Source organism: Triplophysa dalaica, chromosome 17 (assembly GCF_015846415.1).
Source record: "Triplophysa dalaica isolate WHDGS20190420 chromosome 17, ASM1584641v1, whole genome shotgun sequence".
NCBI lineage: Eukaryota > Metazoa > Chordata > Actinopteri > Cypriniformes > Nemacheilidae > Triplophysa > Triplophysa dalaica.
The window spans coordinates 4,790,054-4,817,970 of NC_079558.1; the positions used below are offsets into that span (position 1 = coordinate 4,790,054).

The window sequence follows — 27,917 nt, forward strand, 5'->3', positions numbered from 1 at the left end:
TGGTTCTGGTCAGAGCTCCTGCAAAGTCATTCTGCTGTCAGAGGAAATGGTGGTACAAAAACAGTTTGCTGGGAGAGTGTTGATAATGATACTGTAAGGTAAACTCTCTCTCTGTCTCTCTCTCTCTCTCTCTCTCTCTCTCTCTCTGTCTCTCTCTCTCTCTCTCTGTCTCTCTCTCTCTCACTCTCTTTAACCCTCTTTTAAACACACACGCACAGACAGACATGCTCTTTGTCAGCGTCTTTGTCTCTCTCTTTCGCACACACACGCACTGTTCTGTTTGAGGGGAGAAGGAAGAGGTAACAGGCAGATTTACATCGTTGGGAGGGAGGAAACTTGGCGACCGGCCCGCCCACTAATGCCCCCAACCTTATAAAAAACCTCAAGAATGGAAAAGACCCTCTTAGAAAGCTGAGCCAAACTGCCGGAACAGCACATCGGTTGCTGGAACGAGTGAGAGACAGAAAGAGGGCGAGAGAGAGAGATTTTAATCTGCATTCATGGATGAACAGAGAGGTAAGTCTATGACAAGCACTTTCACACCAGCGCAGGACGAAATTTACAAGCGGTGTTTTAAGACAAGAAAAAGGAATGCACATAAAGCTTTTCAGGGCCATTAAACAATGCTTGTATTTTGTTTAATAGAGCTCGATGACTGTGTGCACTAAAGTTTAATAAAACAGGAGCATGTGTTCACATTAGTTGCCAGGCATTACGTGTTTATGTTTTTGTCTTTATGTGTTGACTTATGGCAGGCAAATACAGAATTATACGTTGTGTTTAGCTTGCCACAGCCTTTCTTTAGTGGTGTGCCAAATTACAAAGCAACAGTGTTTTGTCCTGTCAGCTAACTAATTTAACTCAAATGAAATAATTTGCATTTTATGGATATGACTGCTTAGTGGCATGATCTGTTCTACATTTCAGCAGGACAGCTTGACCTGTACAACATCAACTGACCGTAAAAGAATTTCAAACATCCTTTGATGTATGCACTTTACATTATGCCGTCTACGTTTCTGGAAAACCTTTTAAACAGACACATCATGAAATATTCCTGCACGGCTTTTAAAAGTGTATCGATCTTCTTTATGACCTCTAGGGAACATATACTAGATTACAAACTATAATATGCAGTAGAAAAAGTGTCTACCATTGTTCACTAAAAAGTGCTCTCAAACTTTGTTTGGATTATTTGAGTAAACAGATTATTTGAGGCTATGTAAATAAATGACGGTACAAAATATGTGAATCCCTTGAAGGCTGAATGTTCATCTAATGCCGAACTCTGCATCTGGCGTCCATCTAACTGCTTTAGCATCTGGAGTCTGTGAATTAGTAAAGGACTCAGGCATCCTCGTAGAGAGAGAGAGAGAGAGAGAGAGAGAGAGAGAGAGTGATTGTTACGTAACAGCCGAGGATTTCTTCCCGTGTGTGAACAGACCATCTGGTAGCTCTGCAATCTAGAGTTACAAAACAACATCATTGGATTGTTACCATGACGACAAAGATACTTAGGTTGCTTTCTGCATCAAACTTCTAATTAAGCAAATTTTCCATTTAGTCATATCTCTGCACTGAACATGGAAAAGAATTATGGGAATGTCGCTGTTGTATTCTATTCCTTAAAGTAGAAAACTTTTACTCACTGTTTGCCATCTTCCTCTCATTCTTCAAAAAGAGGCTGTACTTTGAGGACGCCACCAAACTTCCTGTAGCTGACACAACAATGTTAGTGTGGATGTTGCTCATTATTCCAGTCATGAGCATTTGAGGAAGTCCCATCCCTCCCACACACAAGGCCTTATCTGGAAGCCTGGCAGGGGTGATTCCCTTTAATAAAAGAACATTTCTGAAATGTAGAATTTTAAAAGAATAAGATGAAATAATATGCATTGAAAAAGTGTAAATGAATTGGGTCCTCGCAACCTATATCACAAATCATAGAGTGACAGTTTTAAAGCTGTGAGTCTTGTGTGGGTTGAACCCCCCAAATGATTTTCCGCTGCTGTCAGAATGTGGTCTGGTTATAGGCTAACACTTACTTTGAAAAGGTCAGTCTACATTTTACATATAATTTATATTTCACGACTGAAGCGATACGTCGTGTAGTCTACATTTTACATGTAATTTATGTATAAATTGATAAAAGAAAAATAATCATTCTTTATAATGGAGATGTCTGAAGCAGAAACAAAAAGAAATGTTTGATTTTGTTAAAATTTGAAGTGGAGCCTATTCTAATGACTCCGCAAGGTACAGTCATAACCCACTTAAACCCTTCTTTCTTTAGCAGACATTTCCTGCATGTCCTTGTGTGATGCATCAAAAATTCTGTTGGATTAACATAAAAAAGTATCAAATTTTTCTTTTTTTTCAAGAAACATATTTTATATACAGGCATTTAAGATTTTGTTTACAGTTCACAACTCAGACATTTTTGACATTACTTTAAACTTTCATTTTCAAGACATAAAGTTTACAGAAATTAAAGTGATAAATGTAACCTCCCACAACCTTAACACAAGCACCAAATTCATGAACAATGGCAACCACTAAACTCAAAAATATGACAAACTTTTCTAAACACTTATTTGTTCTATTTACTGAAAAACATCTAAAATGTATTTATTATAAAAATATAATTTCCCAGAGCTATTCAGAGAGGGTCACGACAACGGAAGTTCACATTTTTCGTGTCACATGATTCACGAAGCCTTCAGATAGTTCCAGGAAGTTGTGTTTTTTCTTTAAAATTTTTCTTCCTTTAATTTTTTATTTATTAAACAACTTACGTCTTTAAATGTGTCAAAAGTTTACCTCAGCTGGACTGTTTAGCCGCAGCATGCGTCACTTGGAACTTCCGGAAACTATTGAGAAGCACAAACACAACCTAATAATTTATGTAGTCCAAACCTTGTGACAATTTAAAAAATGTAATGATCTTGCTTAAATTAAGTTAATTGAACAAGAGGCAAACTCTATTTTTCATTACTGTAAATCTTATTTCCAAAGAACTAAAACTTCCTCACTTTGCATTAAACTAATTCATCAAAATCATTAGTTCTACACACTGTGGGGTAAACACGCTCAGGCAGATTACCGTCAATAACCAACTACAGAGGAAAGATGCCTCCATGAAAGAAATATGTTTGTGTTTAGGATGAGTAATGACAATTATCACGTTCTATTCTTGGCCCATCAAAATCAGGCTTCCTCAGGCCATAAGTTGCAAGATTTGGTAAATGAATACATTTTTAAAAAGATAAAAAGTCTCTGTGTTCTCGTGCTATCCTGAAGTCAGAGTGTTTTGGAAGGTCATGTCGTGCTCAGTCTAGTCATCAGTCATTTCACAACTCAGCAACACAGAACACAATCATGCTCACTTCCTCTAAGCTTAACGTCTCACGCAGTTGAAATAAACATCCTTTTCTGCAAGAATAAATGTATAGGGAACGATTGTACTGAAATGTTTATAAAATGTATATATCACATGTGACATGGTCATTTCAAAACAAAGAGAGCCTGATTTTTGCAAACAATTGATAAATAGTAGAGAATGCACAGTTAAGTACAATAAATAATGTTTAACATCTTTGTAATAAAGATTTTGTTTTTATTTTTTATTATTAAGATAAGAGTGGAGATCTACAGCGCCTCTCTCAAATACCAAATATACAATATTTTAAACTCTAGCAAATCTCTTTGCGCAAGTCTCTTTTTACTTTGCTGAGAAACAGTTCTTATTATGGTTTGTGTCAACAAGCCCATGTTGACCACATGATCACTTTGGCACTCTCTTCGAACATGGGTGTGACAAATGCTTTTCTCTCTAGTGGAAATTCTGACTGCAACCTGTCTTAACCGCTAAGTCACACGTATTTTCAGTGGGTCGACTTAATGTCTTCAGAAGTCTGTAAAACTAAATGATCTTCATTATATCTAAGCCTCTTGATGTAAAGAGGCTTCTTGGCTCTCTCACAAAAAGTCTGATTGCTTTCAAATGGACTGGATTTCAATTGACATTGTTAGGCAGTATGGTGCAGAGGAAAGAAAGGCACCATTTATTTTATTATATTTCTAATAAAAACCTCACAGACGGATGACTGGGAAATGTAACTCGGTGGAAATGCACCGTTAATATGTATTGTTTGTTACTGTAAGACTTCAATGACGATTTTCCAAGAAGCTGTGTCAAGCGAGAGGATGTAAGTTCTCATCAGTGTGAGCTCTGTATTATTTACACGCCTTATTTTTGGCTGATGGTACGTATGTGAGGATTACACCTGTCAACGGATCAATTTGTTTCCTGTTTTTACACTCCGTTTCATGAAGAACTTCAGACTTTAGCAAAAATACCATTAAAAGGACAATTTATGTTGTTCAAAAAGACAAAAATAAATCTTCATAGGTTCTTCTATAAAACTTTTTACAATTCAATGCCACTCCAAACAATATTTTATAACGTAGTAGCCTATATTACCACCTTGCAACACATGGGAAAGCTCACCAAAAAATCCTGTCATGATTTATTCACCCTTACGCCACTCAAAAACTGTATAGTTTTTTTCCTCTTTAGAGCACAAAAGATGATATTTTGAGAAATGATGTGGTTTTGTGAACATACAATAGTAGTCAAGATAAATGAAAACAGCATTGTTCTCTATGCGTTTATCTCTGCGATCCCTTATGGATCTTCATATTCTTGTCTTTTGAATGCCATTCTGAATGTAGAATGGAATCTCAGATTTTTGTTTTCATCGCTCGAAAGTAAATACATTTAACCCCGAAAGAACACAAAGATGTTTAAACCCGATGCTGTTGGTCAAGCTTTCCCACTATTCTGCTGTGAGAACTCTTCTGCACGTAGGGTGTGAAGTGACATTTACCATTTTTTACCTTGTCTCAAGAGTGTCACATTGATACAGATTACGTCATTACTGCTTATTCAAGCAACTTGAAGCATGTTAGTGCAGGTAAACCGTAAGAGGACACATTAAACTTGCCGTAACAGGTTCAGCCACAGATTTTGCCTACAGTGAGTGTTCAGTCTGACTAGACATAATCAAAACTGATGATCCGTTCATGTAAGACAAATTCATAGACACTCCAAATTGAGACAGAATCTGTTTATTTGAGAGCTAGTTTGAGAGTTGTTAAGTGTCCCTCAATGCACCTGTCATAACAGAGACGCAGTAGAGATGTGTAGGTTCAGGTTGCTATATAAACATCCTTCGTCACAAGCCTCAGTTCAGAAAAATGCATTGTTTATATTTCCCTTTGCGCAAGAGTAAATGCAACTTAGTTTCATAATGATGTGTAAGGCCAGGAACCTGTCCCTGGTGCCGCGGATTGTTTTGGGGGCATGTTTCTATGGATATAACAGCAACAGTGATTGCCGGAGATCAGGAAAGACTTGAGGGTGATGTGTTTGGTGTGGGAAGGTTGGCTGGATGCATGCAACAAACACAGATATTGTTAAGGACAAGTTGTCCTTAATAGAACATTGATTGGATTGTTTAGTTTTACTGATATTTTTGTTTGCAGAACAGTGGTCGTGCTGCTTTTCTGCAATCTGCAATGTACTTATTTTACCGTCAAACAGTGTGTTCACATTTGATGAATTACTGCCAGTTGTAGTCATCTGCAGCATACATGTTTTTCATAGAGCATGTCAGTTTGTGCATGAGATATTAGGTCAGTGCTGCACAAGTTTTGCACGCTCACTAACAGGCTATTTTCCATGCAACTTTCAGATTGGTGTTTGTTTCCTTGAATGTTGAGGAAAACACCAAAATGTTTGTGGCATTTTAACTCTAAATGATTTTGATGCCTTATTTATCATTTTTACAGTAAACCCTTTGTGTGTCGACTTGTGGTATCTCTTTTAAGATGGCCGCAAGTCAGGGATTTCGTGAAAAGGTTGGGTGGGATCCAATGATGATGGGGGTATTGTGCAAACAGAATTTCTGATAAATGTCAGACATGAGAGTTTAGTGATTCAGTCTGCCAAAACACTGCCAGATCCTAAGTAGACAATGATGCAAACATTTCCAGTCCTTTCCCAGACATTTATAATTTATCACTTGATAAGGACCGAATAAAAATGCCTCCATTCATATTGCACTTTCAATAGTTTGTAAAAAATATTATGTTTGCATTTATGCATTTGGCAGATGCTTTTATCCAAATCGACTTACATTGCATTATACTACACATTTGTTTCAAAGTATGTTGTAAATCTTAATCTACCATACCTAAAAAAGGTTATTTTGTAAAGCTATTTTGAACAATATTCTTTTTATGTTTGAATAGATACTTTAGTTAGTAGCTGTCCTGTAGAAGGTTGTGGGTTCGATCCCAGTGGATTGCACATACGGAAACAAATGTATACGGCAATGCAATGTCGTAAAAAATTGATAAAAGCGTCTGCCAAATGTAAATGTAGTTCTTATTTAATACATACAGATATGAATAATAATTTATTGGGGTGCATCAGAATGTTGCATGAAAGTGTATCAGCATTGCTTGTGAAATAAACTGTATTCTCATATACAGTAGAATAGGCCATATATTCAGACAACTAACAGACGCTTTCATAATTCTATTATGATGTTTTAATAATATTTAATGTATAAAAAGGTTATGATCGATTGTAACTGCATAACTTTTAAAAAGTTTCCCAAGCAGGTACCTCTTACAAACTGCATGCGAAAGTTTAAGCTAATCGGGACTGTGATCTGTATGCAGCCGATGGCAATTCTCCAAAGGGAGTCAAACCCCGACCCGGTACTAGGGAATTCCGCTAATAGGCACCTGTGACGTCACTGCAAGCCTGCCTCCTCGTGCGAAGAGGGTGTTTCCCCAAATTCACATCAACTCCCTTTATATAATGAAGGAGAAAAGAAAACCGCAGCTGTGTACTTTAGTGTGTGCGTGATCTTGCACACACATATTTGAAATCGTTGCTATAAAATCCGCACGGATACATTGTAATTTAGTGACCAGGAATTGATCCCGTTTGATTCGGTGTCAACCCGCAGGAACCACGTGAGTCGTGTACGACAGCACAGACAGCGCGCAACGGTTGACAGACACGAGCGCCGCGGGTCCTGATGGGTAGGTGGCGGAAAGCCCTGAGAGGTCCCACGATTTAAATGAATGAATGGTGTCGTGTACGGTAGCTGATGTTTGCTAATGTTACTGACTAGGCTACTAAATAATGCGATTCTTTCCAATAACAAAGGAAATGTGTTGTGGCTTTGTTCAAGTAGGCTACACTGTGTTTTGTACTGTTTATTTATTTTAAACGTGCTTTTCAATCGAACACTTTCATGATTTATGTCCCTTAGATTATCATTTGAATACCGTATTTTTTCTTTAGTCAAAGGTGATATGTTTGACATTTTAAATGGGATATTTTAAAATAACATCACAGATGTTTGTAAAACTTTATTATCTATAAATATATGAACATATAGTTTTATATAATATAAATGTAATATTTTGCAGTATTTATTTTACAGTAGTTAATTCACATTCAGACCGTAGGGCCTCTTCTATGTATTTCTTGTATAAACAGAGACAGCTGTATCATCCAGCATGGTGCATGGGTTTCAAGCCTTGTTTGTTTTTCCACTAAATGACAGGGATTACTGTTTGATCTATTTTCATTTAACACCTCACCAAGGTATAGGGTTGAATCTATAAACATATATCTGCTTTCTTTTCAGATGCAGTAAATGTTTGCATTGCAGATTCTGAATAGAAATGACCTAGATTCAGTTATAAATTAAACACATAATTCAAATAATATTGATTTGAGCCTATACACAGTAAATAATGTTCATTTTTAAATAAGTGATCTGGCCTGCTTTTTCCACTAGTTGTTCTGCGTATTATTTATTGTTCTCAGTAATTCAGCTGGCACACTAGCCGCCTTTGTGCGTTTTATCTACAATACATATTGATGACATTTATCAACCGGCTCTCTGTCTTTGAATCGGTTTAGAAGTACAAGTAAAGAACCCATGCCACAGGCCATTGTTCCTCATTCTGACTGCTGTTATTGCTGTGGGGATCATCACTGTGGTTTCCATTTCTGTTGTCCAGAACAAGCCTTTACTCCAGAAGTACAAGGTAATTGAATCGGCCATTTACAATGAGTCATTATTTGTAAAACATTTATGTTACAGCAACGTGCAAATGATACACATTGAGTCAAGATTGTATTTGAACTTATTTTTTGTTCACGATGTTACAGTATGGAATAGTTCTGGATGCAGGCTCCTCCCACACATCCGTCTTCATCTACGAATGGCCAGCTGAGAAAGAGAACAACACGGGAATGGTTCGACAGACACACACCTGCCACGTTAAAGGTACATGAAAAAACTTCAGTCCAGTGTCTTATTTAAGAACCTTTTATAGACACGTTAAATAACTTCTAGTAAGAATTTTTACAATATAGCATCTCTCAACAAATTCTGCATGGGTATTCTGAGGAACTGGCTATTGTGCATCATGTTCCTTTTATTTACCTGTAGGCAAAGGAATCTCCAGTTATTCCACAAACCCAGAGAAAGCTGGCATGTCCTTGCACGAGTGTATGGAAGAGGCTAAACAGAAAATTCCTGTTACCAGGCACCCGGAAACCCCTGTGTACCTGGGAGCTACCGCAGGCATGAGACTGCTCAAGTAATTGATCCTCAATTTGTCAAATACAGCCCAAAATCAAGCAATGTTAAATGGGACGTGTCAAGTGATGACACTTAAACAAGTCCATTTTGAATTCAGCTTAAAAAAAATATTCAAAAAAATATTATGGTTTATCGTAATTGCAGTATTAGATTTTCGATAAGTGTTGTCTGGCCTTTTTTATAGTGATGCAACTTTTTTGAATAACTAATAATTGGTTATTCAAAAAGCGTTTCTTTCTGGTATGTAAAAATAATCGATAAGAGATTAATTATCTTTTGTGAAGATTATGTTTCTATTTTTGTTGATTAAATGTTTTTTTTCTCCAGGATGGAGGATGAAGATGCTTCCGAGAAAGTGCTAGCCTCTGTGACATTTTCTCTGAAGAAATATCCCTTCTCCTTCCAGGGAGCTCGAATCATTTTGGGTCAAGAAGAGGGAGCTTTCGGCTGGATCACTGTGAATTACCTTAGTGACAACTTGAGAAAGGTACGGCAGTCATGTCTTACATTTAATGATGTTTGGGTTGCAGAATCCACACAAACGCAATTTTCTAAAGCCTGAGTTGCATACAGAACAATTTTGATGAATTTTGCAGAGGGTTTGTGAGCTCCCAGCAAGCATTACAGCGTGACAAAAATTCTGTGGTCCCGTTAAGGGATTATTGTTTGCTGACTTTATAGTGTTGTCATTGCTGTGATGTCATTATAAGCTATTCTTTTGTCTGATAATACTATGAGGTCTATCAACACCATGATATTTGTTGATAGTCTCTGTTATCATGGTTTCGTGTGGTGAGGCTTTTGTGCGTTGTGTTTGGATTATAGGATATTCTGTTCAAAAAAAGGCAATAATTGCTGAGTTCTCTGGAAATTAAGCCACGTAAAACCTCACATAAGAATAAAATGCTAATTGATCATTTACTATGCAATTTATTGAATAATTACATTAATTACAAAAACAATTATCACAGCAGTTTGGCGAGAACACCAAAATGCTAAGAATGTCTCTGTAAAATACTAGGCTCTCTAAATTTGTTTTCTAAGTGAGCTTGTATGTTTATCTTGTAGGCCATGGGGACCCTTGGTGCTCTTGATCTTGGCGGAGCCTCCACGCAGATAACCTTCATACCCAAACAGGAAATAGAATCACAGGACAACGCTATTGACTTCAGGCTTTACGGAAACGATTATCACTTGTATACACACAGCTTTCTTTGTTTCGGGAAGGACCAAGTGCTTAGGCTTTCTTTGGCCGAGAAGTTCCACTCCACACTTGACAAGGTATTTGTATACAGTTGTAAAAACATGTAGACCACACTTGTATCTAATATTTTTTATTTGTCTTTTCAAGACTAATTCAACTTTAAGTGATCCCTGCTTCCACCCTGGATATAGCAGCAGCAAAAAATATATGGATGTCTTTGATACACCCTGTATAAAAGAAAAGAGAACCTCATCCAAAGACTTTGTCCACGTTGGAGTGGGGGATTGGGTGGAGTGCCAAAATTCGGTTCGGAAGGTTTTTAATGCAAGCCATTGTGGGTACTCAACATGCTCGTTTGATGGTGTTTTCCAGCCTTCTGTTGAAGGAAAGTTTGGGGTAAGAAACAATAGAGATTGTTTAAATGTATAGTTGAAGGAGTAGTGCACCCAAAAACCAAAAAATCTGTCATCTTTACTTGCCCTCTTTTTAAATCTGTATGACTTTCTTTCTTCTGCAGAACACAAGAGGAGATATTTTGAATAATGTTGGTTACCAAAAACTGTAGATCCCCAGTGACTTTTTTTGAATGGACACAAATCCAATGTAAGTCAGTGGGGACTGTTTTCGCTTATCAACATTCTTCGAAATTTCTTCTATTGTGTTTTGCAGGAGAAAAAAAGCCATACAGTTTGAAATGACAAGAGGTAAACAAGTAAATAATGACAGAATTTTCGTTTTTGGGTCAACTACTTAATGGCTGGTTGTTATAGACAAATAATTGTTCCGCACCTATTTTAATCTACAGGCCTTCTCAGCTTTTTACTTTGTTATGAACTTTTTGAATCTGACAAGTGGAACATTAGATGATGCTAAGTTGAAGATGAAAAGGTATTGCTCCACCCCATGGAAAGAGGTGAGATGTTTACGCATGTCTTTTAAAGATGTTTTAGCATTTTGATTGATCCAATGTCTAAACGTAAACTTGCCTGTCTTTTCTAGATTGTACAACGATATCCCAATATACCAGAGAAGTATCTTTCTGAATACTGCTTCTCAGGAACTTACATTCTGACGCTTTTGGAACATGGATACAAGTTTACCTCAAACAACTGGAAAGACATCCAGTTTATTAAGAAGGTAATAAAGTAAATGCATGCTTTAACAGTCAATTCTTTCTCTTGGTGCTCGTGTTGGATGAATAGCAAGAACAACTCCATAAAGTTGAAATTAATTTAAGCAATAATGAATGAGTTAAAAAAAACATGAGTGTGGAAAAGCATTGGCTGTAGTATTCCATTATATGTTATCAGTCTGATAATCTCTTTACTTCATGTTTGTGTGCAGATAGGAGACAGTGATGCTGGCTGGACATTGGGTTATATGCTGAATCTGACCAACATGATCCCAGCTGAAGCTCCAGACGTACCCCTGATGCCACATGGGGGATACGTTTCATTTATGGTCCTCTTCACACTCCTCATACTTCTTCTCTTCTTTCTGGCCTTTTTATATTACCGTCGGTCCACACGTACAGCCCAGAAAGACATCATTTAGCTCGCCTGATAAAGTAAGAGATGTGCTGCAGTCTCTTAGTATTGAATGTTTATTTCTGCAGTCTAAAATATGCAAGATCCAAAACTGTGTTTTTACTTTTTTTTCAAAGAATTTGGACTTCATACTTCATTTGAAAGATAAACAGGTTTCGAGAGAAAAATGGGTGTCCTGGGTTCTGGTGCAATTGCATGAAGGCACATGAGAACTCTGTGGGAAGTTACTCTTTCTGTTATTTTATGTTTTTTGGTGGTCACTTACAGTAAGTTTGAAAATCTCTTGACCAAAGTTCAGGGCAGCTGGGCATGGGCTGAGTGAAAGTGGCTTGCAGGGCTTCGTGAACAGAATGTGCACTGACGATATATTGTGTGCCTCAGAATCTTTTACGGTTTCTCAATTACTTATACTGTAGAAAAGCACATGCACACATTTTCTGGATGACAGTATCTCTCAGTTATAATGAAAAATATCTGCGAGGACAAAGTCTCTAAGCATAAACTTTTATGCTCTTTTTAATTTGCATTATTGTCTAAAGGTCGATGTTTAAACTAAATAAAAGCTTTGTAATAGTAAAAGGAGGGCATTATGTCAGGCTTGTCATGCATTTTCTCTGCTTACTGTGTTTGGCTCTTTATTGTACCAGGAGAGGCTACAAATGTTCTTGCCTCTTTCTGTAAGGCACATTCTATGTGACATCACTGTGTAGTTCTGAAATGTTTATAATTACGTGAAAATCTGTTTTTATATATTTAAACTACACCTGTAGCAAATTTCTGTAATAAACGGACACAGTCAAGGTTGTGGTTGTGTGTAATGCGAAATGTTAAACAGTTTGACAGGTAAAAGAAGTCAACGAGCATTGAATATACTAACATTTTTATTGTTGCATAATTAACAAAAAATCCTTACAAAGGTTAGGCCTTAATTCCACAGGAATATTAAAACCATGTATTGCCACTGATAGAGATATAATTTAACATTTATCTTAGGAATCCATGAATAAAGCCTGTTTTACAGATTCCAGGAGGGGCCTTAACACTTTACAATACGTACATAGAGTATATAGAACCAGTTTGAGATTATAGAACATGATAGGAGTATTATGTTTTATTAAAGAGAGTGATTATATCTCAGTAGTTTAGAAACCGGCAATATATGTTACTTCTTTCATCACATGAAGCGACAGTGCAATACACAATCTGCATAAGATATATGAGGTACATACCATGTAGATACATCACATTTTGCCATGGTGACTCATAACATTCCTCTTACAAACTCAATGGTCCAGTTTCAAACACTTGTAACTTCTGATCATCCCTCAAAGCCGTTTTTGCTGTCCCATTGGTATGCACCCTTTGGTGCCCGTCAGCACCCCAACAGCCAGGTCAGGTGGTGGAAGAATTGCAGTTCCTGGCCTCTCTCGGCCTGATGTGAAGTGTCTCTAGCTGCTTGTCTCTGGCACACTCTTGTGGCTGGTCCTGGTTGTACAGCATGGAACGTAAATGTGGCAGGCATTGGTCCCAATCTTCAGGCAGCAGGAGCAGAAGGAAGCCCAGACAAATGATGGAGCCAGCTATGACTCGTACACTGTTGAGCTGGATCTCACACATGAAGCGGTCTATGACTGAAATTGGAAGATGTTCTGTGATCATTTTTGTATATATTTGTGAAATACTCAGTTTAGCTTTTTCTTGTTATATTTTTAATTGTTATATTTTTTATTGCTTTTTAATATTTTTTTATATCTATAATTAAGTCAAAAATTGTGGGATTCAAAAACTAGTTTAAACTTATCCTTAAAATTAAAATAAATGAAAATTAAAATAAATGAAAATTAAAATAAAAAAAATTAAAACATTTGCTAAATAAATACAAATTATGACAAAATTATTAAAAAATTATTAGATTGTACACTGTTTTTCTGGTTTCTAATCAAATCCACTTTTAAAAATAAAGGTGATACACAAGGTAAAGTACTTCACAACTTAAGAACCATTTGGTTCTTTGGTTTCCCAAAGGGCCATTTCTTTCTTACATTTTCATGGTCTAAAAATAGCTTTTTAATAGAAAGGTTTTCTCGGATATTAAAGGGTTCTTTAACATTAATTCTTTATGGAACCATACAACCAAAAAAGGTTATTCTATGGTCTCATGTAGAACATTTAATTTTTATGAACATTCAACCATCTGTGGTATGTGACCTAGTCATCATTAGGGTTTTATCTGCATCAAATTCGAAAAGTACAAAAGCCATATTTACACTTGCATTGGACTTCAGAACGGTGCCAATATGACCTACCGGCATTGACAGGAACACTGAGGACAATGCCCAGAGAAATCAGAGTAGGAAGAGTTATCACAACACCAAAATTCAAGAGAAAGTTGAACACTAAGTGGGAAACAAAAGGAAAAAAACATGAACGCTAAAACTATTAATGCAGTTAATATTGATCGGTTTAAAATAACACAGTGTGACATGGTGAAAGATTATATTAAAGAAGGAAAGTATGTGCCATCTCGGTGGTTGCAGCAAGGAGACTATAAACCAAGACGGTTGCTTGGTCCAGGACTACAAATACCAGATGACTCGGTGGAGGATGAACAGCTGTTGTGAAGGAGCTGTTAATGTGTGTGTGTGAGGAACTCCAGTGTGATTACCTACATCTCACAATGCCACAACAGTGTTATCAAATGTTTTGCCCGACCTTTTTATAGTTCCTGTACAATTCTGTGGTGCCCATTATTGTGAAAATATTTATTTAATGTAGCATCATTTTTTTTGTGCATATTTATCTTAAGTAAATTTTGAGATTTGACCTTTATTTGACCTTTGATCTGCTGAGAGGATTATTGGTGCCCCCGCCCAGCCTCCATGATCTCTACACCTCCAAAGTGAGAAAAAGGGCTAAGAAAATCACTTTGGACCCCACTCACCCAGCTCACTCCCTCTTCGAACTGATGCCATCTGGCCGGCGCTAAATGATATTGCAAATAAACAAAAAATGTAAAAATTTTCACATACTTTGAAAATTAGTTTCCAATTGTCACTGTCAGAAACTTCTAGAAATCTCTGTAGCACAGGGAAGGTGGCATGAAGCCGTGATGGGTGACTATGCCTGGAACATGGTTGGTGAGGACAGTCTTAACGACCAATTTTTGGAAACTGTTGTGTTAAACTGTTGTTTTGAGCTTAGTGTTATGCCAGTATCTTGTCATTTCTGCGTACGAGTAATAATACCAAAATGTATAAATGTGTAGGTGAGTACCGTAGATGGTTAAGAATGCGATTTTCAAATTATGGATGTTAAACTTCATAATGAACCAGTAAATTTAAAGAGCAACACCACCTTTTAGAAAATGTGTTACATTGGGTAAGTATGCCACTTTTCATGAGTATAACCAAGATCATTTTGTGACACGTGTTTATAGATCTATAGCCTCTTACCCAGCAAAAGAGCAGCCATGCCACAGATACTTGTCCATGGCAAATCTCCGGGTGAAACAAAGTCCTCAGCTCCCGTGAGGAGCAGGATTAGGGGTACGGCGCTAATGAAGACCAAATTAGCTCCACCGAGGATGGTGAGATACACAGCTGCTTCACCGAGCTTTGCATTACCCAGAACAAGCTTGAACAGTACCTGAAGTGACAAATGGACAGTTCATAGATACAGCCAGAGCATAAAATGTTACATCGTAGTTAGAACAACAGATCAGGGTGTAGGCCTATAACAGTCACCCTGTGCATTTATAATATTTGCCAGATTTGAAATCCTTACTTTGTATATAGCTGCTGTTGATGCAGACCCGACCACAAGAGAGATGCCAATGACAGAATGACTGTGAAAACCATCAGCGTATGTCAACATAACAATGCCCCCGATGGCTAAAATGGCTGCCACAATCTGTGATTAAAAATATTTAAATACGTAATTGTTATAACAAAATATCCATAATGGTATTTTGTTTAGTTTTTGAAGTAAAAAGTCGAGAGTCGTTAAAATATGTTTAACAGTATAGTTAAAGGGATAGTTCACCCAAAAATGAGATATATTGCATATCTCTAAGAATGTTGGTAACCAAACAACACTGCCCCCTATTGATTTTCATAGTACAATAGTCCCAAAATATCTTCATTTTATGATTGTGATTAATCTTCATTTTATTTATGATTTATAATTAATTATTTTGGGGGTAAACTGTCCCTTTAAAGGTGTAGAAAGATTTCAAAACAATTGCATTTTATTTAATAATGTATGTCATTATAGTCTTAATTTTAAGCCTCACCCGCACTCCCATGAAGCGATCCCGCAATACAATCCAGGATATGAGGAAGACAAAGGCACGACTACAGCAGAAGAGAGCAGAGGCGTCGGTGGCAGGAATCCTGCGGAGGCCTTGCAGGTACAGGTAGCTGGTGAGAGTCCACAGCACTCCAAATGGAGCCACGCGAGAAAGCAGCATCTTCAGAGAAAGCCCATCATCTCCCAGGAACTGACAACACTCTCTAGTGTAAAAAGACAAATAGCGTTGTCTATCATTAAATACAAAATACGGTAAATATTTATAGAATACGTCTTATGATTATAAAGAGCTTTGATCAAAGTTCTTAAAAACATTTTCATGCACATACATGTTTTATAAGTTTGCTGAAAAACATTGCATGTTTTAAAGAGGAAAAAGGCCATTACAATTACGTACAGTCCATTCACAACCCATTTAAATTGTATAATCTAATCATCTAAAGCAGTGGTTTTCAAACTGGGGGGTACGATGGATACAGAGCGAGGGCACAGATTTTGTGGCATTTTATGAAATATTATATTTTTTATAGATTTTATGCAATCAAACATCAGAAAAATAAGACCACCAACGAAAAGAATTGATGTTCCAGCATTGTATAACTAAAAATGTTTTTGGTTTAATTAAAATTCTAAGTTTAATATTATAAGTCTTTATTGTCCAAGATCAATACAAATCAGTACAAATACGGTTTTATTTTCTTGCTATGATAAATCCCCTTCCAAAAGTGCTGAACCAATCCTATAAAAATGCAAATGGTGTACCAATAAAAAGGACAAAAATGCAATGGGACACGGTTAGAAAATTGGGCTAGTATCTAAACAGACCGTCTCTTCAAAACTGCAGCGTCAACACAGCAAACTATATAAAGCTGCCTGCATAATCTACAGACTATAACAGAATTTACACAAGAAACTCTCATTTAGTAATGCAGTAAAACGTTTTGTTTGACACAGATGCAATAAGATCTCAATAACCTTCCCTCCTGCTTGAGATGAAACCCAACCCTACCCACCTGAACCGCTGTCTAGGAGTCTGTCTGTCCTTGCTACAGCACAGGTGACCCAGGTAGTAAAGAGGAAAGACGACACAGTTCCAGGAGGTGGAAAACCAAGTGAGGGCAAAAGGAACATTCAAGCGTCTGACAGTTATTTTGGCCAACTGAGTGCTGCCAGACCAAGATAAGCAGATGCAGATCACCATGGCGACACCCCATAGTGCTTGATGGAGGTGGACCGCAGTCATGTGCAGACAGCAGCGTAGACTCTGTCCTCTGGTCACGTTCTCCGATTTAACAGTTGCTGTAGGAGCACGGCCATCTACCTTTACTTCCACTTTTTCTCTCTTGGATTGGTCATCTTCTAAGATAAAGACAACAATGGTCATATAAATAGAGTTGTGTCTGTATGAATTAATGGGATAGTTCAACAAAAAATGTACATACTGTCATCGTTTAGTTTTTAAACCTGTATGACTTTCTTCCTTCTGTAGAACACAAAAGAAAATATTTTGAAGAATGTTGCTAACCGAACAGTGGCGGCATCCATTCACTTCTATTGTATGGACACAAAACCAAGGCAATTGAATTGGTGACAGTTAACAACAGTCAAAATATCTTCTCTTGTGTTATTCAGTCAGAAGAAAGAAAGTCAGGCAGGTCTGAAATTACAATAGATAGTAAATGATGACAGAATTTGTTCTTTTTCGGTGAATCACTTTAAAGCGTGTGTTGCATCAATCAAAACTATAAGAAAGAATTACTTTTTAAACCCCCTTCATTGGTCATTGTTCAATAAAGCAGATAGTTCTAACACCCAACTGAAAACAATAATTTCTTATATTTAAATAAATACTTAAATAAAGATACATTTACTTGAGAAGCAAAATGACATATGATGTTTAGTCTTGTTTTCTGTAAAAGGTATCAAAATTAGATTGGTTTATGTCTTAAATAAACATGTGGGGAAAAACGTAATTTTTAGTTTAAAACTTAATAGAGTTTTAACTTTAACATTACAGTTAATTTTATTTGCCGCATTCACACAAATGCCTAATGCAATATATGAAAGACCTGAATCAACATATTTTCTAAGACTTAACTCAATAAGATAAGAAATTTTACTCATACTTTGAACCTACGTGTCCATAATGTTCCGAATCTGACCGTGCTGTCCATGGTACTGAAACTGTTAAAACTTTATCTATCAAGCCATTTGTTTGTCTATTTAGCATATGTTTTCAGATCAAGGTAGTCTGAAGAAACAAAACAAAATAAATAACAAGAATTATCAAAACTTCTCACTTCTCTTTTAGCCCCATCCTTAGTTACATCGTTTGACTTTAAACATACAAGATGAAAGCTTCAACAAATAAATAAACAATCAATATAATAATATTATAAAATTTTGAGTATTCTTCTTCTTTTATTGAGAGTTTTTTTGCATGCCTAAGAAGCTACTGTGATGAGGTTTGTTGAATATTAAGCCCGTAGTCAATGGTAATGAGAAAAGCCAGAGACCTTACCTGCCCCTGATGACTCTGCACAACTGGCTCAAAAACTTTCTCATGCATATTCTCATAGAGCAGCTCAACACACAGTAACTTATTGCCTACATTTAAATCAAATACCGCAGCAGATACATCAGAGTTCTATTTAGCTTAACACGTACTTCTTACAAATGATCTGACTCGGCTGTTTATTAGTAAAGTGATAGATGTTGTGGTCTCTGGCCGTTTCATCTGTTTTCATCAGTGTGGCCACACAGACATGTTATGGAGAGATTGTGTGAAGGAGCTCGGATTGACACAGAGGCGTGAAGAAGAGGTCTCTGATCGATGTGTTTACATTCGCGTCAGCCAAGATGTTTATTTGAAACATCTATCACAGACCCACAGTGCTTGAATAAACTGAACGTACAGTACTGACTGGCACTGTTAATAAAGAAGAGTCAACCAGATCATTGAAATGTAAAGCAATGCAAACCCTTTATTTTTATAGCCTTATTTTTAAAGATATCATAGTGCTTAAAATCCATACCCTTGTCCTTAACTCATGTAAAATAACCAGTATAATTCTATATCCTGCTGTAAGACTTATGGTATACTTTTTAAGCCCTCACTCCTAAAACATCAATAGTTTACTTATTCTTTACCTTCGTGAAAGTGAAAAAGGGAAAGTGACCAATTTGTCAGTTATGGTGACCCATATCCGAGATATACCTCTGCTTTTAACCCATCCAGAGAGTAGTGAACACACGCACAGCAAGTGATGAACACACATACACCCAGAGCAGTGGGCAGCTATCGCTGCAGCGCCCGGGGAGCAAGTAGGGGTTAGGTGCCTTGCTCAAGGACACCTCAGTCGTTACCCGCCTGACCTGAGGATCGAACCGGCAACCGGTCACGAGTCCAACCCTCTAACCATTAGGCCACGACTGCCCCTCGTGCTTTACTCTTTCACTAAAAGACATCAACCCTTAAACATAAAGGATAAATCTAGTTGAATACCTCTGCAGATTGCACTCCACGGCTCATAGCCATAGTAACCAGTGATCCTCAGGATGCGTTCTTCTATAGATGCGCTGTTGATGCACTCCACTGATTTGGATGACTTTAATTCTTCATTTAGATCTTCATCAATGACCAGAGATTTCAGCTGTCTGAGTTGAGGGCTGATATCTGACAGGCGGCGTGGACTCATATCTGGCTGTCTCGTTCCTCTAAAGTTAAAAAAGTGAAAGATAAAATATATTAAAAGAGAACAGTGCATCATGGTAGAAATGTGTATCTTCATGAGTTGTCTGGCTAAAAAGACCCAGCCCATACTGGTTATAAACTATATTTAAATCAATCTAAACTGCAAGCACGTGTTTGCACTGAATTGTGGGTCTAAAAAGCATAGGTGCATAAGCCTGTTAAAACCTTTTGAACATGAACAGTACTTAATCTAACTTTATAGTGGATTAAATGCTTTGGACTTTTCCTGTTTTATGATACAGTAAACATCTTGTTAAACTGAACAGGATTTTTATGCAGTCGGTTAGCAGTTCACTGTTTTGTAATTAAATGCTCAAGTTAACACAGATATACGCTAAATTGTAAACATTTCCAACAACATGATTTGACAATTTGAATGGCTTTCTAAAATTTGTATTGCTTTGGTTATTATTGACATCTTATATATACAATGTAATGTTTATATACATTAATTATTCTGATTAGTTACTTTATTTAGTGCTGTTAATAAGATTCATATGTACAGCTATGAATAGGTGACTTTGATGGAATTTTGTTTATCTGGATATAAAAAATCTAACACAAAGTCATTGTGATGCTGTATTTAATGTTAATTATATTCTGCATGTGTGTTTTCACATTTACAAACCCTTGCTGCATTGCTGCACACAGGTTCTTGTCAAATCTAATGCCTTTGTGTATGTTTTTAATTTTTAGGTAGAAAGGTTAAAATTTAGCAAACACAGCATCTCAGCACAGCCCATATGTCTAGCACAGCAGAGACAGTGCATGGCAGGGGGAAAGAATGAAACTGGCCAAGAATTGATGGAGAAGAAGGAAGATGTTGAGGACACCCCAAGAGTACAGAATTGCAGACAAGGTATTTTTGATCCAAGCTTTGATCTTGTTTCCCACTCCGGGAATATCAAAATAGGAGATCTACTTTAGAAACCAAAACATGCCTTTCCTGAAGACCCATCCTGTACAACTTTTAATTAGCTGTATTTATGTTCATAGTCAAGAATTACATAAAATGTAAATGCACTTTTCCATGCAAAACTCTATTGCGCTAAAGAGTGCATGGTTAAGTGTTTTGACTGGTTTCTAGTGAGTTGCTAGGCAGTTGCAAGGGTGTTAGGAGACCTGGCCCAATTCGAAATAGCCTAGGTCTCATCTTGCTGATAAATTTGAATTGAGTCTTTCCTTAAATGAATATATATTGGATTGTTTATGCGTGTTTAACTGTCTGGAGATGAATAGCCTTAAATCAGATCACTTAGAAAAGAAAAGCACACTTCTCAGCAAGCTATGACATTTATTTGAATACAATGGTTTATGGATTTGTTAAAATCCTTAAACCTACATTTGAGTAATAACTATACTGATGTTGCAAGACAAATTGTACTGTACATTCAGTCCTGTAATATACATACAGCTCATATCTAACAGATTCATCCCTCAATGACACATTATACTTTCATCACTGTTTTAGTACAATGAGCAAAGAAAAATAAGTTAAATAATAAGTTAATTCAAGAACCAAAGAAAACAAAACTTCTGAAACTGCTGCCAGCTGAGAAAGTCTAAACATTTGAATGCATATTTATAAGTTATTGCTACTGTATGTTGAAACATTGGAACAACTGAATATGCCAAGAAAATTGACATGGAAATGTTTATGATTATGCAAGGAATTAAAATGTATTAATAAATTGTCATCATATCATACATTTTAGCACACAATCAAATGTAAAATTATTTTTACCTTTCTTTTTGGGGGCATCTTTGTACCCAGGCTGCTGGAGTCTCATCCTCTCTCTGCATTGCGCCGGCACATCTTATAGGAAGATCTTCTTCCTGCAGTGTGGCAGCTTCACTGTCCACCGCCAGGTTTTGAAAGATGGCTTGCAGTGGGGGTGTGCGACACGGTGTGTACGTGTGCGGTGTGGTGAGTGAAGACTGAGGAGTTCATTGTAACTAGTTGGCACTTATCGATCAGGACGAAGCGTCACCTAGTTAAAGCCCCAGTCGGGAGACCTGTGCTTAGCCAAGCAAAAACTTCTGAAAGTGCCGTCAATAATCCTCCCGAATCGAAGCAGTAGGGAGAATCCATGAGTCATTATTACAAGTTTGTTCTCAAGAACTCTAACACAATCTCGAGCAAATATCATCGGTTGTATATTATTTTAGACTTGTACTGTATAGTTGTATTATTATTATTTTAATGTATATTAATTGTATCCAATTTAATAACTAAAAAACTATGCAACAATTATTGATCCTTTGCGGAGGTCTACTGGAAGTTACGTTTGGGCCACATCATTTATGTTGTTGCCGCTGAAACCGTTTGTAATAGTCATGCATTGACGTCAATTTCCCACGTGAGCATGTCGGGACACGCTACCCTGGGTGGCAAAACATCCAACAAATTGGCCGAGGAGAACAGGAAAAACAGACTAAAACGACTCTACGACTTACATATGAATCAGGTGTTCGATATTGTAAGCAAGCAGTCATTTTGAAGAGTGTTTTGCCACCCATGAGGGCACGCTCCGCCGTGCTCACTTTCACGTGGTAAAGTGACGACACGTCCATTCCCTATACCAGTGGTTCCCAACCTTTTTTCCTTGGGCTCCCCCACGTACATATATGACAATCGGAGCCCCCCAACACATAATTGCTACTCACACACACATATATAGATAGTAAATATAAATAAATTAAATAATTTAATCATAAATTAAATTAAATGGTTAAGAAGAGTAATTTAAATGAATTTTCTTTCTTGAATACTCAAACAAATATTCAGGTTATTTTTCAGCTACTGTAAATTATTGCTTATTTCACAAGGTGTCTTTTCATTTTGCTTGGTTTCATGCTGTCATTTACCAATTTTTCACCACAGAACACACATTCTGATCGAGACTTGTCTTGTCCTCAATGAAACCTAAATTTAAGTAGGTTTTGTCAGAGCATCTAAACTTTTTCTTCATTTATGACCGCATTAACATTTGTAACGAGCAAGGCGGGACGAGAGCCGTGAGGGAACCGAGTGATTAGTGTCAGCTGCGCGTTGCACCGGTCTCATATCTCTCACGGAGGAGATCGGAATCATAAAAGGACGAGCGACTACTAGTGTACGAAGAGAGAGGACCAGACCTGGATTTTTTGTTATGTTTTATTATGTTTGTGTGGCCGGCAGTCGACCGTGAGGGAGCTGCCGGAATCCTACTTTCGTTTTGTGGTTTGTTTATTTTAATAAAAGTTATTCAATGTTTTCCCGTTCCCGCCTCCTTCCTTACTTACTTGGAACTGTGTTACAACGTTTCTCTGCTATTTTTCCTTTTGATTTTTATGTTGACATGAACGTTGACTCCTGACAGAGGACAATTCTCACGTGAGTATCATAGTGAGAAGATCAGTCAATGTCAGTGCTTCCAGCTACTGGTGGAAGCCCTGTGTGAATGTCTGCCGATGGAGTCGGAAATTGAAATAATTATTTTATATAAGATTTAACTGTTTTATCTTGGCACAACACATCTCACATAAGAATTCATTATTTCCTAGAAAGCAAGTACACTGAACAGAGACATACCCTATAGGTGATATTGTAATACAAGGGGATCATTCAGAAACACAAACTAAATACATTTGAACAGTAAAGCTTTCCCTTTAAAGAAAACAATGAGCGAAAAGGACAAAATAATGAATTTGTCAAAAATGTATCTCTTATGTCCCATGATGCATTGTCAGGTGAGACGTTTTGTGTGCACATGTAGCCTAATGTAAGACCTCTTACAAGATGCTCTTGACTGAGAACTAGTGAGACATTCTCCCGTTTAAGTTTGACAGGGTGGACACAGCTGTAGGCCTTGTCAACATAACCTCGGTTCAATTTCAGCACCACTATAACAGGACGGCATCAAATTGACTTTTTAACAACAGAGTAAATATCTCTTTTAACAGCAGTCAGCAGACCTCCTGATAGACTGTTAACAGACAGTACAGCTGCTTAATGCCTCTCTCCACACACCAGCATGTAGCAATGGCCTGACAGTAAACAGCTCTTAGCTACATTCTAGCCTTAAACCAGTGGGTAATTTATTAAATGTTCATCCAGTGAAGGTGCAGCATCCATGGCCAGCGGCTGAAGAAGAGGCACAGTCAAGCATGTAAAACAAAAAACGTCCAGTTTATTTCGTTAAAGTGCATCTCATAACAAATTATAACAATAAACTAATTATTTAAAAAAATAATGTAATTCCTTTAGCAATACCCAGTCAATCATAAGAATATTCAGATTCACAAATGTGACTCCCTCCTTACAACACAGCAGCAAGAACACTCAATGCTCAATATCTCTCCCTTATGGAGGACAACTGTTCCTGTCTAAAAAAAACATGAACCCCAAGAGCCAAAATGGCTTGAAAAGGCGGAGAAAATCCCTTCCAGAGATAGTATTTTAATTTTTGATTGTCTGAATCCCTCTACTAAATCTGAGAAAATAAACATAAATATATCTTAAACACCCTTTATGTTTTATTTACGTAATTAAAGGAATGTAGACTTACAAAGAAATTAACCAGGGACCTGCCCCTGTATATTACAAAATATAATGCAGTTTGGCGATGACTAACTAATAGTGATAAAGATATACTTGAAGGCATGATTTGCATTAAAATTACAGGATATCCTTCCCTTTTAAGCCACCTAGTATGAAGAGTATTATGTAAAGCAAGTCTATGGCCACATAACCACGTTACCATCTGATATTTTTCATATCAGTAGCTGTTCTGACAAGTTATATGTTCTTCAAGTTACACTTTTTCCATTTTAAAATAACTTCAACCTGTATTTCAAGTATCTATATCTATAGTACTGTAGTTTTTTTTATTTGAGTATTGTGACATATAGTATTTAACAGTATTTATGCCCTAAGTTGAGAAATATGACAATTGTGTTGTGCCTCAGAGGGTTCAATATTCACAGATAACAGATCTATTCAGAGAATCTCATCTGTCCATTTGTCCATTATCAAGGGTGGGAGAAGCATTGATCACATCGTCAGGAAACAGATCGCTCTTATCTTCTTTAATAGAGGCTGCCTGGTCAGACACAGAGGCGAAAGAGAGGTGATCGTGATCCACGATGTTAAGCTCGTCCTCGGTCTTCTGCTTTCTCAGGTAGAACATCTTCCTGAGTTTCTTCATCTGCTGCAGCTCACAGAAGGTTTCCAGAACCACCAACATAGCGATCAAACCCAATATCAAGTAGACTGTATTGGAACAAGACAGATTTAAAAAAAATTATGAAAAAAGATTTAAAAATGACGGATGAACAAGAATAGAGCAGACATGATAGGGGTCTTTAACACGGGCCATCGGTGAACCCTTGGGGTACACAGTGGTACCGCAGGAGGTCTGCCAATTGCAGTTCGAATTTTAATTTGTGTTGTAATAAATGGAAACTTGGAAATGGAAAAATGCAAACAATACAGTTTGATGAAAAATTATAAGCAACAGAGCACATTGGCCTGATGAAGACCCCTGGCATGTGTGACCCTGGATCACAAAACCAGTCTTTAGTAGCACGGGAACATTTTTAGTAAAATACAAAAATACATTGTATGGTTTTAAACGGTTTTATCTCAGCCAGATATTGTCCTATTCTAACAACTCATACATCCATAGAAATATTATTTATAAAGCTTTCAGATCATGTCAAATATTAAATTCGAAAAATTGACCCATAAGACTGGTTTTGTTGTCAAGGGTCACATATATGCAAAAAGGGAAAAAAATACTCAAATGACTATATCAATGTTGTGAATATAACAAATTAATAGCAAATTCGTTTGGCACTTACGAGTAATGCCCAATTTATAGAGTTCTCTGAACTTCTGGTGGTAGCCCTCTCCCGGTACATAGTCGCCCAAACCAATGGTACTTAGAGAGATGAAGCAAAAATAGAAAGACTCCAGGAAATTCCAGTCTTCCTCCAGGACTGAGAAGATGATGGCGGGTATGAGGAAGAAACAGGACACAATAATAATAGCTAACAGGGAAGCGTGCATGGCTGCCAGCAGAGGCTTAGACATGCCCCAGCGCCGGTGCAGATACTCCACGGGCCTGCGGGTACTGAACTCCATGATCCTTTGGACCACTGCAGTCAGGAACAGAAGTGTGAATGGGATTCCCACCACTGAGAAAATGATGCAGAAGGCTTTACCCCCATCTGACAGAGGCGCGGTGTGGCCATACCCTGCAAAACAAGTGAAGCTGTTAGTTGAGGTCTGTAGTTATAGTCACTAGTCCTTCTGTCTTTTATCTGACAAATAGCACTCAAATAGGCCTGTTTTACATGTCTTTAAGACTGTCAGAGGTCTTGAATGAGAGGTCTCCAAGCTGTTACCTGTGGTATTTAAATCCTACTGGATTAAGTTACACTACACAGCCCTTGGAAACACTACACACTGAATGCTTATCCTTCATACACCCTTCAAATGGATTAACAACAACTGGAAACCTCAGGGGACGTGAATATGTAAGCAGGTCATGGAGTTGTTTCATTATTGGCACATTGTAAAAAATGTGATCAATAAATCAAGTTAACATACTGTATCTGTACCTAATTTAGTCCAGAAATTTATTTAAAGTGTAAATTCACCCAAAAATGAATATTCTGGAATAATTTACTGTCATTTAACTTGTCATTTCAAACCATTATGACTTTTTTCTTCCGCATAACACAAAGGAAGATATTTTGAATTGAGTTGATAACAGAACAGCACTGGCCCCCATTCACTTCTATTGTATGGACACAAAACCAATGCATGGGATTTAGTTAACAACATTCTTCAAAATATCTTCTTCTGCGGAAGAAAGAAAGTTATACAGGTTTGAAATGAGGGTCAGAAAATGCTGACAGAATTTTTTTGGGGGGTAAACTATCACTTTAAGACAGCAACATTTTTACAGTTTATAAGAACATAAATGTGGTAGAACCTGGCTTGTCAGTATTGACCAAAAAACAAACAATTTCCAATTTACTGTAATTATACAAAAATATGAAATGCTAAATGAAGATGTATGAGGTTAAAGAACTATGTCAAGATGTTCAAACTAAATGAGCAATAAGATCATGTGTGCAATATTGATCTGTAAATTAATTTCTGTCTGGCCCTTTTATATGTTTATAGGTAAATACTTTATTATTTTAGAATATAAATAAATTAAATTAAATATTGTATGATGATGATTACTATTATTATTATATTATGATGACTGTACAGTAAATAGTATATATTATTATAAATATTTATATTTACTTGTATTGCCTATTTCTTTAGTACACCTCACCATACATACTTCCTGTGTGTATTATTGTAAATGTTATTTATGGATAAAGTCTTGTTGCTTTTTTGAGAATGAAAGAAAGAGGAAGCGAGACAGTTCTAACCATTTGTATTGTATGCATATGGGTGTTGCTAAAATTATGATTAGATTATAAATACTCTATAAAGCTTGTCATTACAAGAAGTCGTTTTTTTTGTTTCAAAATGTGTGTGTTGTTAGACAATTTAAGCCTGTCATACAGTATAGTCGTCAGCTGATGCTCGCACCGGACAGACATTAGAGAGAAAGGACAGCTCGACCTTCCACTGTAGAGATGACATCAGACTGGCGTCTCATTTGTCGTCTCGCCCATAGATAAATATTTAAAGAGAAAGGACTTACATAGTCACAAGCGACATATTACAGTGTAAATCAATAACAATGTCGGCATACAAATACAGTTCGTCCTATCATGCACATCTAAAGTTGTCTAGATCTGATCTTACCTGTGGTGGTAAGCACCGTGCTGGTGAAGAACAACGACGATGTGAAATCCCAGTTCCAGTTAATAGTAGCATTTTGTAAAACCGACACACCGTAGTTACTCGCCTCCAAAGCTCTCAATAAAAACTCCTCAAGTTTTTCTTCGGACACACATTCGTTATCCTGTAAAAACTGCTGTTTCTCGGTCCGGAGCTGTTGTCGAAGCTGCTCCTCATATGGCAGCTCCACCGCGGAAAACACAAGCGCTCCGAATATCAAATATAAAACGTACGATACAACCAAAATCAAGAAATACCACGTAGACTTGTACCCGTCTACCACACGCATACACGAACTTCCCGACATACACTGAAGCATTGTCTCCTCTTGAGTTAACAGCAGTTACAAATGTGACAGAATCAACACAGGTCAATGTGTTTTAGGAGTTCGTTCGTTTCCTACCTTCCTAAATAAATGAAGGTAAACACGGGCGTCTATTAATTTTAATGTCCCTAGTCTCCTGCCAGCGTTGCAGCTGATGTGACAGACGGTGAGACGGGCGCATTTACTAATCGTACTACGGCGAAGGCCACGTCGTTAATATATGTA

The 27,917-nt window shown here is 37.1% G+C and overlaps 3 protein-coding genes across 3 annotated transcripts; 1 reads left to right on the plus strand and 2 right to left on the minus strand.

Moving 5' to 3' along the window:
• The first annotated feature begins 216 nt into the window (after positions 1–216).
• entpd1 (ectonucleoside triphosphate diphosphohydrolase 1) lies at positions 217–12,250 on the plus strand. The gene is made up of 10 exons (XM_056771563.1): positions 217–516; positions 8,012–8,139; positions 8,264–8,381; positions 8,547–8,697; positions 9,027–9,186; positions 9,768–9,980; positions 10,051–10,299; positions 10,709–10,816; positions 10,903–11,040; positions 11,248–12,250. The coding sequence occupies exons 1-10, from the start codon at positions 501–503 to the stop codon at positions 11,455–11,457; spliced, it is 1,491 nt and encodes a 496-aa protein (XP_056627541.1). The 5' UTR covers positions 217–500; the 3' UTR covers positions 11,458–12,250.
• Positions 12,251–12,293: 43 nt separating this feature from the next.
• Positions 12,294–21,315, minus strand: slc35f3a (solute carrier family 35 member F3a). The gene is made up of 8 exons (XM_056771564.1): positions 21,257–21,315; positions 19,264–19,475; positions 16,772–17,117; positions 15,742–15,961; positions 15,234–15,359; positions 14,903–15,095; positions 13,757–13,846; positions 12,294–13,081 (listed from the first exon to the last, which is right to left on the minus strand). The coding sequence occupies exons 1-8, from the start codon at positions 21,313–21,315 to the stop codon at positions 12,843–12,845; spliced, it is 1,485 nt and encodes a 494-aa protein (XP_056627542.1). The 3' UTR covers positions 12,294–12,842.
• A 2,349-nt stretch (positions 21,316–23,664) lies between these two features.
• kcnk1a (potassium channel, subfamily K, member 1a) lies at positions 23,665–27,890 on the minus strand. The gene is made up of 3 exons (XM_056771460.1): positions 27,332–27,890; positions 25,357–25,752; positions 23,665–24,766 (listed from the first exon to the last, which is right to left on the minus strand). Exons 1-3 carry the CDS (start codon positions 27,684–27,686, stop codon positions 24,504–24,506), a joined length of 1,014 nt encoding a protein of 337 aa, XP_056627438.1. The 5' UTR covers positions 27,687–27,890; the 3' UTR covers positions 23,665–24,503.
• Positions 27,891–27,917: the final 27 nt, after the last annotated feature.